Here is a 15,779-nt window from a genome sequence, read left to right as displayed (position 1 = left end):
TTAAAGTTTCCTGAAATCCTGAACAGTTAACACTGTATTTGTATATCATGTTGTAAGGCAGAATATATTTTTGTGACAATCATTAATGCATTCATTGTATTCCTTTATACTTTATTTTATTGAGAAAATGACCCCTGAGATAGTTTTGCTTCCTGATATCCATTCTTTCTTTCTTTCTTAGTATTAAGAACTCTAATTTTTAACTGGGTAGTTGAAGGCACTACTACTGAACTAAAATTTCTCCCCACTCTCCCTTAAAGCCATATGACTTTCCCATAGCCATATGACTAAATTTTGGCCAGTTACATGTAAGAAAAAATGTTTTCTGTAACTCCTAGAAAGTGTCTTCAGAAGAAGAGTACTGACCCTTCTTTGCCCCTTGCTCTTTCCTGTTGGCTGGAGTGAGAGTGTGATGATAGCACTAACAGCCATCTGAGGTCATTAGATAGTATGCAGATCATGCCAAAGGAAAAGAGAATATGCCCTGAGAACAATTTGCCACATAGGTCTGGATTGTGTACCTCCAGATTTCTTTTACATAAGAAAAAGTAATAATCTCTCACTTTTTAAAGTCACTGTTATTTTTTTGCTGCTCTGTTATAACTTATCCCTAATAAGGGGAACAGCCAAACTTCCTCCCTTCATATCAACTATGGACTATTTCTCAGTCTCTAAAAACAGGAGCATTCTCAAAAGTTGCTCAACTACTGCAACACAAGAAGGCATGCTGCCAAAATGTGGATCTGGGTTTAAAATTAAAGACATATAACGATTTCACTGAGGACAGATCAGTGTATGCAGCAGCAAAGTTTGTAAGCCAGATGAAACTTTTGACTTACTAATATTATTTTCAATATCAAGTCAACGCACCAATTTTAGGTTGAGTAAAAGGCAAGTCCTTCACCCTAGCTGATGGTCCACTAGGACTAGGGTTATTGACCCCAAATGGCTGAGTTTTTGTTTAAACTTGCCCTCTGCTGTTCATTGTGTGACTACTATACCCCAGTTGACAGCATATCCAATAACATAATTTGCTTTGCAGCTCGGTATTCCACAGCCCATAGATCAGAGGATTAAAACACTGGCCAAATGAAAAGACTCCAAAAAGCACCAGATTTAAAGCAAAGAAAAACACTCCACACATCTTTCCCAAACCTATAAATATCAGGGTTGGTATTACATGTAAGGCGATCTGCAAAAAATGAATTAGGACTGTTTTCCTTGCTTTGATATTTGACCTATTAAAATGGCCAGCACGTTTGCCCTCTTGATATATTAGAGAGTAACTTATAAGAATTATAGCTAGAGGAAGGAGAAAGAAAATCATGCCAATGGCTCTGGCAGGAGTACCATTGAAAATCACTGGGCAAAGGGGCTCTAATTTTAAAACAGCAACCGAAGTGGAGCTGGTGCCCTCTATGACGAATAAGCAAACATTCTTGAGTATAATCATTATCCAAGTCCCAGCCAGGATTCTATACTTAACTGAATCTACAAAGGACAGAGATTTCAATGGCCAACATATGACCAGGTATGTGTTGACAGCCATCAAGGCCAGAGTAAAGAGGATCCCTTCTCCAAAACTTATCTGGGCCCCAAACACCAACCAGCACATCAGCACGGGGCTGTTGGCCATCAGGGCCCGCATCCCTTGGAACACCATTCCCAGGCCACAGTAGGAGGAGATGCACAGCAGATGGTGGCAAAGGAAGATGTATCGGACCTCTTTCCTAAGTTTTGAATTCTGTGACACTATTGCGATGATGATGATCGTGATGAATGTGGCAAAGGAGAAAGTGACCACGTACACAGAGGCCTTCACTGTTGCTTCGAGCCTCAGCCAATCTGAGATGTTGCAGTGCTCAGAAGTCAAGTTCATGATCATCAGGGCAACTTGGCTCCTGCAGGAGAGAAGAACAAGAGTGAATCTAGCTTAAAGCATTTCCTGTGGTTTTCCAGCTCTCTGATCTTGTGCACAGTCTCAAGGGACAGATTGCATGTTTTTCAGTATAGAGGATGACAATTTTAGATCTTATTGACATGGGTCAATAAACTGGAGAAATCATCAGGGGCCTTCTCTTTATTTCATGAGAGAGGCATACATTCAAATCATCTAAAAGGAGGATTTGAAAGACATGCTCTCTATACTCATCAAATTGCGCAAAATCAGGTCAAGGTTCTACTCCTTATGCATCTTCTTTCCCATCTTTGATTGTAAGAATGATTTAAGTTCAAAGCATAAAGCACAACACTGCTGAAGTCAATTGATTAACTAACAAGCCCTTGTTAACACTTAGCACTTGCAAAGATCTGGGGAAGAAGTGAAGGCAAGAGCTGTGAAGAAGGCAGAGAAGTCATTGATGTGGAGACTTGAATTCATTTGAGTCCATAAGACATGAAAGGGAGATTAACAGTAATGATGACAATCCTGGGGAATATTTACTGAATAATTTCTAGGGATCAAAATTGTTCTCAGAGCATATTCCTCACAAACCCTGGAGGTTATTTTCTTTTCCACCATGTAGTTTTCACAAACGGGGATATGGGGACTTGGAGAGGCTAACTAACCTGCTCCAGGCTGTGTGATTATTGCCTAGTAGGGCCAGGATCTGCATTTGGTACAACTCCAGAGCCCATTCACTCAACCACTACAAGGAAGTTTATGTCTAATGTAAAGCCAAATGAATACATTCCCTGAGGTCTTCTTTGGTTAATGTCATTTGACTTGACAACTAGACCCCATTTGTAGGAATATTGTTTCTATTGTGAAGAAGCTGGAAGACTGAACGTCTAGGGAAATGCTGGTATCTCAGGGTTTCTGATGGACTGTGACTACTAAAATGGTAAGAGCCGTATGGTAGCCTCTAAAATATTCTCAAACATGCACAGCAATGAATAGTACACTTTGTGACAGCCTGGGGAAAGTACAGTATCTTTGTTGTCTCTGTGGAAGTCTGTTGTAGAGACATCAACTGTTGCCTCCACACCTGCACCCCATCCAAGGACAGGAGCCTACCATAGCCTTGCTGCCTGCTTCCTCATGACCTATAACATCACCTCTTCCTCCATCAAACTTAATTGGACCTGACAAAGAGATATCGCTTATAGAAAATCATTCTGTAGACTGTGCTGAGTTAATGTCTGTCTCTGAAAAATTTGACCCAAGGATTTTCACATAGAGAATTTAATCCAAGTGTGATGTCATATAAGTGACCTGCCAGTCATTATGGAGTGTAGATGAGTAGAAAAAAGAGAAAGGGAGAGATATTTGCTCTAATTTTCATTCTTGAAAGGTCAATGCAAGTCTCACTTTCTTTTTTTATTTATTTTTTATTTTTTTTAAATATATTTTATTGATCTTTCACAGAGAGGAAGAGAGAGGGACAGAGAGTCAGAAACATCGATGAGAGAGAAACATCGATCAGCTGCCTCTTGCACACCCCCTACTGGGGATGTGCCCGCAACCAAGGTACATGCCCTTGACCGGAATCGAACCTGGGACCTTTCAGTCCGCAGGCCAACGGTCTATCCACTGAGCCAAATCGGTTTCGGCCTCACTTTCTCCAAGGAGCTTTCTCTCACTGCCTCAGTGATCCCTCTATTTCTAAACAACCCTCCCATAGCACACCTAGCTTCCTCATGCTTTTGGTAAATGAGTAATTATAGAGGCCAGAAAGCCCCTTAGAGGCCATAAAAGCCCTTGCACAACAAAGAGAAGAACCTTGACTTCTGATTCCACCGAGATGCTCTGCATTTTCTGTCCTTGTGTTCTAAAAACATAACACACCCATATATTATTTGACCTAGCTCAAATGGTTTTATTCTTTCCTCTAGAGTTCAAAGTATATAAAATGGACCCTGAAAAGGTACAATAAGTTTTACTGATTTCCTAAAGGTCATATCACAATGGAGACACAACTATTGCAACTTCCTGAGAATCTAAAATGTCATAGCTCCTTACAAAATCCCTTGGTGAAGGCACACATTTTTTTCTGCCTATTGTATTGTCACCCTTTGTGGAGAATTTTTCCTATGCTGATGGATTTTTTTTCTTTTTTTACATTGTCATGCTGTTGAGCTCCAGGCATCTATTTTTCTCTACCCTCCAGCTCTTCAGAGAGGGATAGAAATTGTAACTGTCATTGTCAAACTCACCATCAAGCTTTTTTTAGCTGTGGGTTTTTCAGTCAAAATCTTATACCAGTCTGACCAGCATGGCTCAGTGGTTGAGCTTTGACCTATGAACCAGGAGGTCAGGGTTCGATTCCCAGTCAGGGCATATTCCAGGTTGTGGGCTGAATCCCCAGTGTGGGTGCAGGAGGCAGCCAGTCAAGGATTCTCTCTCATCATTGATGTTTCTATCTCTCTTTCCCTCTCCCTTTCTCTCTGAAATCAATGAAAATATTTTATAAAAAATCTTACATAAGAATCCTTCAATAATAAACAGAAAAGTGCAATCTGTGCACATGGAATGCCTCCTCCTAATCGCTCACTCCCAGAGCACACACCTGTAACTGGCCTCAGGGCACCACCATGGAAACTGAGGACCCCACTGAAAACCCTGGTAAGCTGAAATAAGCACTCTACCATTGGCCTGGGGGCATCACATGAACTGGGCTCTAAGCCTAGATCAACTGCTAACAAGGAATGTGACTGGACATTGAAATCACCACACTTCTCTGGTCCTCGGTTCCGTACAGCCATACAACATCATCAAGCTCCACATCCTTTCTCTTTATATCTACAGTCATCCTCACTCATATTCTCAGAGGCCAACTCTAAACTTGGACCTGGAGTATCTGGGTTTTTCCCTTACTCTTGAGAACAAGATTATCTCCACCTCTATCCCAGCTATAGTATCTTATTCCCATGCTGGAGCCATAAATAGAACCCTAAGCTCTCTAGGACAGGGTCTACCTCATCCTGCCAGGCCCCCTGTCAGGACCTGAAACCCAGTGTCTGAGCCCCAACTTAGGGTGGTCACTGCTGGCAGGCTCTACAATGGTGGAGGCCTCCTTATCTCCTTGGGCCTCCCAACAACACCCACTCCTGGGCTCAGTGTTGCGGGATTGGCCCAGATGATGGGCTATATTCCTCATTATTCAGTCTTGCTCCCCACACACCATTCTTCCCAGAATCTGTCATCAGCTATAGCATACCAGCTGGATTCTTGCTTGAAATGACTTCCCTGCACCTGGTGGGGCTCATCTGCTCCCCCTCCCCTCCCCACCACACACACACACACCTGTCTAGTTTATTTGACAACACCTCTCCGATAGCAATGAGCCAGGCTTGGCTTATCTGTGTTCTAAGACTTGAAACCCTATACTGAGCATGAGTGACTGTCATTGTGCTTCTTTTAGAATAAAATTCTAAAAGCTGTTCCTTCCCCCATGAATTACTGCAGCTGCAGCTATAATAAAGATGAAACTACCAACCGCTCTCCCTCCTGATCTGAAGTGCTTTCAAGCAACTATTTATTGAGACCAAGCAAGAACTACTTTCTCTGGTTTTCCAATATGTTTAACACACTAATCAATGTGGCACCTTGTTCATCATTTCACTCAACCAATCTCCATCGAGTCATGAAACACACAACATATAATCAATAGTAAGGTTAAAAGTGGGAAAACACTGCCCGGCCAGTGTGGCTCAGTGGTTGAGCATCGACCTATGAACAAGATAGCCATGATTTTATTGCTGGTCAGGGCATGTGCCCTAGTTTTGGGCACTATACCCAGTGGGTGGCATGCAGGAGGCAGCCAATCAACGATTCTCTCTCGTCATTGATGTTTCTATCTCTCTCTCCTTCTCCCTTCCTCTCTGAAATGAATAAAAATATATTTTTAAAGGTGATAAAACACCATTGCTAACATACAGAAGCTTCCTGTCCAGTGAAGAATACAATGTAATTAGATAATAACCAGAAACATCATGTCTATTATTACTCATTTACCAAAAGCATGAGGAAGCTAGGTGTGCTATGGGAGGGTTGTTTAGAAATAGAGGGATCACTGAGGCAGTGAGAGAAAGCTCCTTGGAGAAAGTGAGACTTGCATTGACCTTTCAAGAATGAAAACTAAAGCAAAGCAGGGTCAAGGGTGAGTTGGGGAGGGAAGAAGAGAGGTACAGATTCCAGGCAACAGAAAGCCATGGGAGCCAAGATGGGACCGTACCCGGTATGTTCAGGGGACAATGAATAGATTGGTTTGGGTGGAGTGATGGCTTGTTTAGAAGACTAAGGATAGACTGGGGGCTTTGATACCAATCCAAGTTTAAAATTTATTTTGTAGGCCCTGTATGATTAAAATTGGGAGTAGCAGATGCCATAGGTTAAGAGCCAACACGAGATGTCCACCCTTGCTTGCCCAGTGGCATTTGATAAGAGGTCTGCAGAGCAGGCAGCTGGGCCAATGACAGATTTGCACAATGAAGGCATTGCTAACATAGTGGGTGGCTCAGAATACTTTTGTACACATGAAATCTCCAGGAGGGCTGCAAATCTACAAAATCAATGAGGGCTAGTATCATTGCCTTTCCTTTCTTTATGAGATCTCAGAAAGATCAGTAATGTATTCAGGATCATGCAGCCAGAAAGAATCTCTCAGTCTCCAAATTTAAATGCCTTTTCAGAGGTATATTTGCATATCAAGAGCTCATGGCAATCAAACCCATATAATAAGCCCTCATCTATTCATAATATCTCCACTTAAGGACAGTTCTAAAAGCCTTTTTCTTCTTCTGAAATTATAAAATGGCGAATACCTGTTTCCTTCTAGCCCAAAACGTTACTTTGGCTTCAGCTTTTAAATAAAACCCTGGTGCTAAGAGATTTCAGCAAAGAGTTACACTATAATCACAGCTGCCCTTACAAATCAGAACCAGCCACCACCACTGTCTTAAAAAAGAAAAGAAAAGAAGCTGATGGGTGCAAAGGGCAGGACTGGGTCTCATCCTTAATTTTTGTCCCTGCTTCCAATTTAGGACCAACCAGAGAAAGCCGAATATGTACCCCTAACCCAGTGGTCGGCAAACTCATTAGTCAACAGAGCCAAATATCAACAGTACAACGATTGAAATTTCTTTTGAGAGCCAAATTTTTTAAACTTAAACTTCTTCTAACACCACTTCTTCAAAATAGACTCACCCAGGCCGTGGTATTTTGTGAAAGAGCCACACTCAAGGGGCCAAAGAGCCGCATGTGGCTCTCGAGCCACGGTTTGCCGACCACTGCCCTAACCAATCACATAGAACACCCACTTCTAGTTGGCTGCCTAGAACTTCTCCAGGACCACAGCTGCCAGTCAGGGCAAACCTGGATCCTTCCCTTTTCCCACTAGAAAGCTTTCCCACTCCTTTGTCTGACTTGTAGTCTCCATCAAAACCTAAGTAATGATGGCTGCCTCCCTTGGTATAGCAAACTCCAAATATGTAACCTTTGCTTTTCTCCTTTGATTGGTCTTGGTTTATCCTCACATCTGTATGCAAAGATGGTGCTAGTGTCATTGGCTTTGCTGATGAATTTGTGGGGGCTCCATGCTTCCTCTCCATCCTGTGCCCCTCTGGTCAGGCAGTTCAGGCCGAGTAAGGCAGATCCCTTTCCTGGAGGAGTAACTGCCCCCTTGACCTCATCATGAGATCTGGTCACTGAGCTCGGAGAATTTCCCGCTTCTCTTGCATCTGAGGGTTCACAGAGCCCCCACTTCAGAAGAAAGTTAAGAGAGTATTGGATGTGTGCTAACCTGAGTGGGGCACCTGGAAGGGAGCATATGAAAAGAGATTATGACACTGGACCTAATGGTGGCAGACAAAATATATTGGTAGATAACATGTATTGATTGTTCACTGAGGTGGCTCTAGTGGGGACTGACTTCTTTAATATGAACACCAAGCCTATAAAGTAGGCATTCTCATTATTCACATTTTTCAGAAAACACTGATAGAGAAAGGAAGTAGCTTGGCCAGAGTTAATTAGTTCATGACAGTGATACTAGAATTTGGACCAAGCAGTCCAACTCCAGGGCCCACTCTCTACAGCTCTGGGCCAGGTGCCCCCATGTCAGTAAAGGCCAATATTTAAAGGTTGTGAAGGGCTCTCCATACTTCTCAAGGAGTTGCTGGGTGATGGTGAAGTCTGGCTTCAAACCTAGCTCTTCTGATTTCTGAGATGACATTTCGTTATTATTGTCTGTTGAGTTTTTTCCTAAAAGTACCTACCATATTAAAGAGTGTGAATCAAATTCTTTTAAAAGAGAGAGAGAAAATGTGTTATGATCTGGATTTGTGTCCCCACCAAATCCATATTTTGAACTCTAATCCCAGAACTTCCAAATGTGACTGGATTTGGAGATAGAGTCTTCAAAGAGGTGATTAAGGTAAAATGAGGCCATGGGAGGTGGGGGGGTGGGAATCCAATCTGACCAGTGCCCTTGTGTCTTGTGAGAAGAGGACATAAGGATATATAGAGAGAGACCTCCAAGAGATATGTGTGCACAGAGAAAAGACCATATAAAGAGGTAGCAAGGAAAGATCACCTACAAGCAAGCCAAAGAGAGTGGCCTCAGAGAAACCAACCCTGTCAGCACCTTGATCTTGGACTTCCAGCCTCTACTTTTCTCTTGTTTAAGCTACCCGTCTGGGGGCATTTTGTTATGGCAGCCCTAGCATCCTGATACAGCAGGGAAAAGCAGTTGCCAGCTACCCCCTTATTCCTTATATCTGAGAATGGCTTCACATGGGTCCTATTAGAATCTGCCCAATACCTACACCTGGGAATTTCTGAAGAAGGAAAGATCTCTGATCTCTGTGAGGAAGAAGGACCTTCCCTTCCCGATGCTCACAGTCCATCAGGCAGTGATTGCCACCATCAGGGCCAGTGTCTGACTTGCCCCCAATGGGAAGAACTCATGAGCTGAGAACAAACTTCAGAAATGATTTCAAGTGCTCAGTGGCTTCTGGTAGAGGCCAATGAGGACACGTGGACATGTCCAAAATGGCTCTTAAACCCTCTCTGAAAGACCAGACCTTCTCTCCCACAATAAACATGCCCCCTTCTCTTTAAATGTGGCTTTTCCTTTGGTCTAATTGGCACTGTACTTTGTTATTTAAAAAAACCACTTCAGTAGGTGAAGCCTCTGGGATCTCCTCTGTTTTTCTCCTCAGAGGGGGAAGGAAGGGAGGGAGGAACCGGTACTTCCTGAGCACAGGCATTTGACCACAAGAACAAGCACTTTCTAAGTATTAGCCGTGATTGTTAAGCATCTGGAAGAGGCTCTCAGAGGAGATGCAGAGAGCTGGGTGAGGTTACACAGCCTCTGTAGGTATATCCCGTGACTTCTGAAGACAGAAAAATTACACGTTTTCCTAATGAGTGCTTTCCCAGGCAGTTGACTTTTTGAGTGTTAGCCTGCCTTTTTTTTTTAAATAAAAGGGAAATCCTCCAGCTTTGTCTTCCAATTTTTTGTGAACAAAATTTTGATCTACAGACAGTCTTCTAATTACGCATAGGATTCCTGAATCGAAAGACCCACTATTTTGCTTTAACAAAAGCTTGCCCTTTTCTAAACTACTCGGTTCTCTAAAACACATGTTAAAAAACAATGTACACACGCACCTTCACTGAACACCTTGAGGTTTTAAAACAGCAGGCTGCTCATGGTCCTGGACAGGGTGATACAAATTCACAAACCTCAATATGAATAAATATTTAAGAACACAGTATTGGAAAGAAGGTAGCTCATTAGAATAGTGACAAAGCTTTTTTCAGTTTTATGAGTTAGATCATGATACATGTGTCTGACCCAACTGATACATGTGTCTGACCCAACTGATTGCAGTAACAAGGAGATCTGTGTAAAGAAAGCGGGCACAAATTCATGACGCTCTTCACTGTCCTAACTGCAGGTAGAAATCAGGCACAGGAGCCATCCCAGGATTTCAGGAAGAGACTGGTCCATACTCACTAACTATAATGGTGTCATATGTAACATAACATTTTTTTCTGAACCATAGAAACTTAAACAATGAATTTATATGAAATTATGGTACATTGATTAGAATAAAACAGTCATTCAATTCTACTGGGATGGAGCTCGATGCATTGGCATGGGATTATCCAAGGAACAGAAGTGGCAGAGACAGACATTTGGTCATTTCCAACTACCTCTGTGCCCCCAGCATGAATCTAAGAGCTGGAGACACACAGTAATCCACACACACCAAGACTTCGATGTCATGGAGCTTACACATTCCTGAATCCTCTGACAGTTACCTAGCAGGTAGTAAACAGATGGATTCTCTCTTCCTCCCTATCTCTCCAGAATGCCAAAGGTCAATCTGATATCTGTAAACCACAAAGAACAAACAGCCATCATTCTGCTGCTGAGAAAATGATTCATTGCCAATCCTATTCCCCAGAATCTGAGAGGTATTTTTGTCTTTGGTCGATTGGTTTTTCTCTAACAAGAGCTCGTCTTGTAGCATTTACTTTTGAAATGTGCTGAAGCTATTTTTTTCCAGGTTTTCTTTTAATTGTTGACACTATTACATATGTCCCCATTTTCTCCCCCTTTGCCTACCCCTACCCAGCCCCTAACCCCTTTCCCTCTAGCCATCACCATACTGTTGTCTGTGTCTATTGGTTATGCCTATATGTTCTTTGACTAATCCCTTCACCTTCTTTCATCCAGTCTCCCCTCCCCGCTCTGACAGCTGTCAGTCTGATCCGTGTATCCATGCCTCTATTTCTATTTTGTTCAGTTTATTTTGTTCTCTAGCTATTTTAATGTTGCATGACTGCAATTATTAAGCTAGTGCAAAGTTATTTTACCTGCATATGACTTTAACATTATTAAAGCTTACAAAATAATACATAGCAGCCAAATGGTGAGTTTTGTGGGGGGGGGGGCTGTTGTGTGTTTCTTAAAATATATATTTTATTGATTTTTTACAGAGAGGAAGAGAGAGTTAGAAACATCGATGAGAGAGAAACATCAATCAGCTGCCTCCTGCACACCCTCTACTGGGGATGTGCCCGAAACCAAGGTACATGCCCTTGACCAAAATTGAACCTGGGACCCTTGAGTCCTCCGAGTTTTGTGTTTTGCTAGTAGGCAATCCTCTACTCTGGAGCCAATGGTTTTCTTTCATTGCACAGTTAAGACAGTTGCCCCTCCTAAACAACAAGACATACTCTCTCTGTCTCACAGATTGCACCTGGCTTCAACCATAAACCAAATGCTTCATCATCAGTACAATCTTGGCAAAGCAGAAATCACAGATTCCAAGAAGTGCTTTGGTTTTTTTCTCTCTGACTCAGCATTGAGGATTATTGTAAACTTCTGTCCGTTTAATTCTATTTCCCAAATTAAGGTGCAATTTAATGATAGCTATTCTTATTAACCCTTTTTATATGCTGTGATTTGTTTCACTAATGAAAAAGAACTCCTTTAGTTTTGAAATCTATATACACTATATATTGCTTGGTTAAATACCCCTGTGTTGCCCAGCTGGAGTGGCTCAGTGGTTGAGCATCAACCTACAAACCAGGAGGTCACAGATTTGATTCCCTGTCAGGGCACATGCCCCGGTTTCAGGTTCAATCCCCAGTAGGGTGCATGCAGGAGGCAACCGATCAATGATTCTCACCATTGATGTTTCTATCTTTCTCTCCCTCTCCCTTCCTCTCTGAAAGCATTTAAAACAATATATTTTTTAAAATACCCCTTTTTTTATTAGGTATCTTTGCATCATTCAGATTATACATGTCCTGCAAAGTCAATTTTTGAGACCTGAAAACTATGATTTTAAATAAATCTTATGATTGAAGGTGGAAATTCATGGAGTGCCTTAACCTTTGGTCTGCTCTGAGAACTTCTACTTAGCATATAATTGATTATTGATTATAAACCTGAACTTTTACTTAGTTATATATATGTTTTCTCTCTATTGCCAGAACCTATGTATAAAGGTCCTTTGGCAGAGATATAAGCCCACCTATCACAGCAAATTCTCTATTCCCATTTGGATGGAATTGTATTTTTTCATAGCAAAGTCCACTATGCCAAGTTATTAAAGTTCTTGGTTAATTTCAGTATCATTTATATTTGTTATATATCATGAATATAGAATTTTGAATCATATTTATAGAGAAAATGGCTGCTTCAATATTCATCTTTGTGATTATCAGTAAATATGACCATTATATTTATCTTTTTATTTATTGGACTTATTCCCAAATACAAAATATATTATTGTCACTAATGCTATTTTTTGCAAACATTATTTGTAACTCTATTTTGTATTTTTTCAAAAGTCCTCACTTTCTAAGTATTGGTGACAAAGAAAATTATTAACTTTGAAAACCCTAGCTAAATTATCATTAAACCACTTTTGAGTATCCAAAACTCTTTAATCAGGGTTTTAAAATGCATGCCCATATCCTTATTGCTTCATTTATACATTCACTCACTCATTCTTTCATTTAATAAGCATATTGTGCACCAACCCACATATGTTAGGCACTGTTCTAAATGCTGGGCCTAACAAAGATGCATAATATATGGCCTCTGTTCTCAAAAAATTTACTTTATTGATTTGGAAGTGGGACAGGAATGAACACAAGTATAGTTTATGAGAGAGATGGCGAAAACATAGATCAATTTTATATATTGTGAATTAGAGAAAATGTATACAAACCACAAATCTTTGGTTAGAGAAAGGTGAGTTCTTTTTCCAAGAAGAGGATCTGGGGAAAGTGCTGTTTCTTTTCTTGCATGGAAAACCAGAACGGCAAGGTTGAGATAAGTCCCAGGCAGTACAGATATGGAGCTAGAAGAAGCTTCCTGGAAGAAGCAAGGACACCAAAAAGTTTAGTAAGGCTGCTTGAGAATGACAGAGGAGGGTAAAGATGCCCTCTAGAAAACCACACTGCAAATAAGTAAGTAAATCTATATATATAAAAGCCTAAGCGATCGTTATGACCAGAATGACCAGTTGACCAGTCGTGATGATGCTCACTGACCACCAGAGGGCATATGCTCAATGCAGGAGCTGCCCCCTGGTGGTCAGTGCGCTTCCACAGCCAATCTCCCATGTCCCCTCTCCTTGGGCCCCGATGGGGAGGGCCAGCCAGCCAACCTCCTGTGGCCCCTCCCCTCCGGCCTGCCGGCCCCCTGATAGGCCTCAATTGCTGGCCAGGCCGAGGGACCCCACCCATGCACGAATTCGTGCACCAGGCCTCTAGTAAATAAATAAATAAATAAATAAATAAATAAATAAATAACAAAGGCTGGTACTGTGGGGAGGAAATGAGGGCAAATCTATTCATGGAAACTTGCAGATAACACCTAAAGAAGGAAAACAGACAAAGACTTTTCTAATTTAAGCAAATACATGTTTGAAGGGGACAGTTAGCAAGATCAAGATACTGGCCAATGTTGGGATTTACCCAAATGACTAAGAGGTTTTCGACGCCATCGGGGTATAGATTTATGGAGAAACTACCCCATTAAAGAACAAATGAGAAGTCATCACAGGGATTCTCAGTGTAGGACATAACTGGAGAATCCGACAACAACACAAGTGCAGGGTGCAAGGCCTCCTGGGAGGTGAGGGTGGGCCTTAATCAGGAGGAAACATATAAACCACAGTAGTGTGTGCCCAACAAATGCATGGCAGTATCACTCTGATCTAGTGAGACTTGCTCCAGCACACAAAGAACCTTCCAATAGAATTCCTTTTCACCACCTCCTTGGCCACTCAAACCACTCATGTCCATTAGGTCAGGCCACACAAAAGAGCAGAGACTATAGAATTTTTGGCTACAGCAAACCCTGACAAAGAAAGAGGTTCACATCACTAGTCCCTGGTTATCACCAATTTTATATAACTTGAAGATTTACCTTCTTTCAGACTCTCAGTCTGTCCTGATCTTAAACATGTGTTTGCCACTTGACTTCCTAAATTTCTAGTCTTAAAACATCAAATATTATTTCTGGATGATACAGGATGGGGGTCCATGTGAAACCATTTGCTCTTTCAGAGTTTTCAGGGTGGTGCCATACATATCTTGGCCCCCAAGGAAATAACACCTGCTTATAAGGCAAGTGCACCTATTGAAGGAAGTACGACCTCCAGACAGAGGACCACAGGTGATAACAGAGATGAGCCAGAGTGGGGACCAGGCTGGAGACTTCAGTTTTTTGTGACCAGAGCTGTAGGAAATCACATAGCATAGGAGAGATGTGTTATGTCAAGGTGGCCCTCCTAGAAACAATGCATCCTACCTTTAGACATGGAGATGGTTTGCTGATGAGATTAAGTACGGTGCTTCATTGTATAACATCAGGAAGTGACTAATTTGATCCTGGAAATGTAATCCATGGAAACCTTTCAGTGTATTTGTAGGTTCAACAGAGAGATATTGAAATGACAGTTGAAAATAAAAGGATGCTTGTTCACTTGGAAGCAATGAGTAGTAAGTTAATAATGCATCACCAACATTGCAGAGAAAACAGGTCCTGTTGAGTGGAATATCCTGATCCACTGAACAAGTAGATCCCATTAGCTGAGAGATATTCAGGAGGTTGCCACAGTATTATTTTATTCAATGAATATCTACTATGTGTCAGAGTACTGTGAAGTGGCTCCAGTTAGTTAAGTGAAAAATAAGGCAGAATCCCTACATTTGTGGAGCTCACAGTCATTTAGGGAAGGTAGATATGTAAGCAGATAGTTTCAATACTATAATTAAAGTGCTTTAATTCAAAGTACCATGGAAACCCAAAGGAGGGAATCTAATATTCCTAAAAAAGTTAGGGAGAACTTCGCAGAGGACAGTGACTATAGAAAATAGTAACAATTCATTCATTCAGTGAGCCGGCCTTCCATTCATTCATTCATTCATTCATCACATATGTGTTGAGTGACTCCAACTGTTCTGTATGCTGTGGAACAAGACAAAAAAAGACAAGACAACTGTTCTGTATGCTGTGGAACAAGACAAAAAAAAGTCCGTACTTGAGTGAAGGTTACATTCTGGTGGGGTGTGAATGATATTACCTTAAGACCATCCAGTGTACACCTTCTGGCCTCATTTCCTCTCCCACATATTTTCCTACGGAGACAGAGTGCCCTGACCACACTGGAGCATTCTGATCTTTTTGGTTAAGTGTATCTCTCATCATGAAACCAGTTTCATGATGATGCCAGTTTATTGCTTACCATCACAATAGAATAATTCCAGAAGGGCACCATCAGATGAAATCAAGTTTCCGAAACTGTTACACTGAGAACCAGTTTCACACAGAAATAAAAGTGAGAAATGAGATGTCTAGACTGACATGAAAAATCCTTACCTTACTTTCCCAATGGAGATCTTTCCTGCCAATGGAAAAAAAAAAAAAAAAAAAAAGAATTCTGTTTCCCAGGAGAAAGTTTGTGGAAGAGCAGCAGGAGTTTCTTTGTGAATCCCGGGAAGAAGTCCCAATGCCCAGCAGGTAGTAGAAGTGAATCAAGGGACATGCCTCATTTCACATTCTCCCAGGATCCTGAGCCTTCAGACCTGGGGCCCCTTCAGTGGTGCCTGCAGCTAGTGTCACAGGGTGATTCACCTAGAGAGCTGCTGGACCTCAGGGACAGTCACTTCCTGAAAGAACACTTAGCGTCTTCTCTCCAAGAAGGAAGCGGAAGAACCCTGGGGCCAGCGCCTCCCCTTCTGTGCACAGTATCCCTCTACAAAGAGAGGCATGCTCTCTGCACCCTTCTGGGGTTGGGACCCA

The 15,779-nt window shown here is 41.7% G+C and overlaps 1 protein-coding gene across 1 annotated transcript; it reads right to left on the bottom strand.

The window, feature by feature from the left end:
- Positions 1 to 198: 198 nt before the first annotated feature.
- LOC307106294 (uncharacterized protein) lies at positions 199 to 15,405 on the bottom strand. The gene is made up of 3 exons (XM_079782666.1): positions 15,357 to 15,405; positions 12,697 to 12,842; positions 199 to 1,901 (listed from the first exon to the last, which is right to left on the bottom strand). The coding sequence occupies exon 3, from the start codon at positions 1,883 to 1,885 to the stop codon at positions 962 to 964; it is 924 nt and encodes a 307-aa protein (XP_079638792.1). The 5' UTR covers positions 1,886 to 1,901; positions 12,697 to 12,842; positions 15,357 to 15,405; the 3' UTR covers positions 199 to 961.
- Positions 15,406 to 15,779: the final 374 nt, after the last annotated feature.

The sequence above is a fragment of the Cnephaeus nilssonii genome (assembly GCF_951640355.1).
Source record: "Cnephaeus nilssonii genome assembly, chromosome: 10".
NCBI lineage: Eukaryota > Metazoa > Chordata > Mammalia > Chiroptera > Vespertilionidae > Cnephaeus > Cnephaeus nilssonii.
Note: the sequence above shows the minus strand (reverse complement) of the source record. Positions and strands in the feature narration are given on the sequence as shown.

Bases quoted from the DNA above. Each gene is read 5' to 3' on its own strand.
- LOC307106294 (XM_079782666.1), bottom strand. From the start codon at position 1,885: ATGATCATGAACTTGACTTCTGAGCACTGCAACATCTCAGATTGGCTG.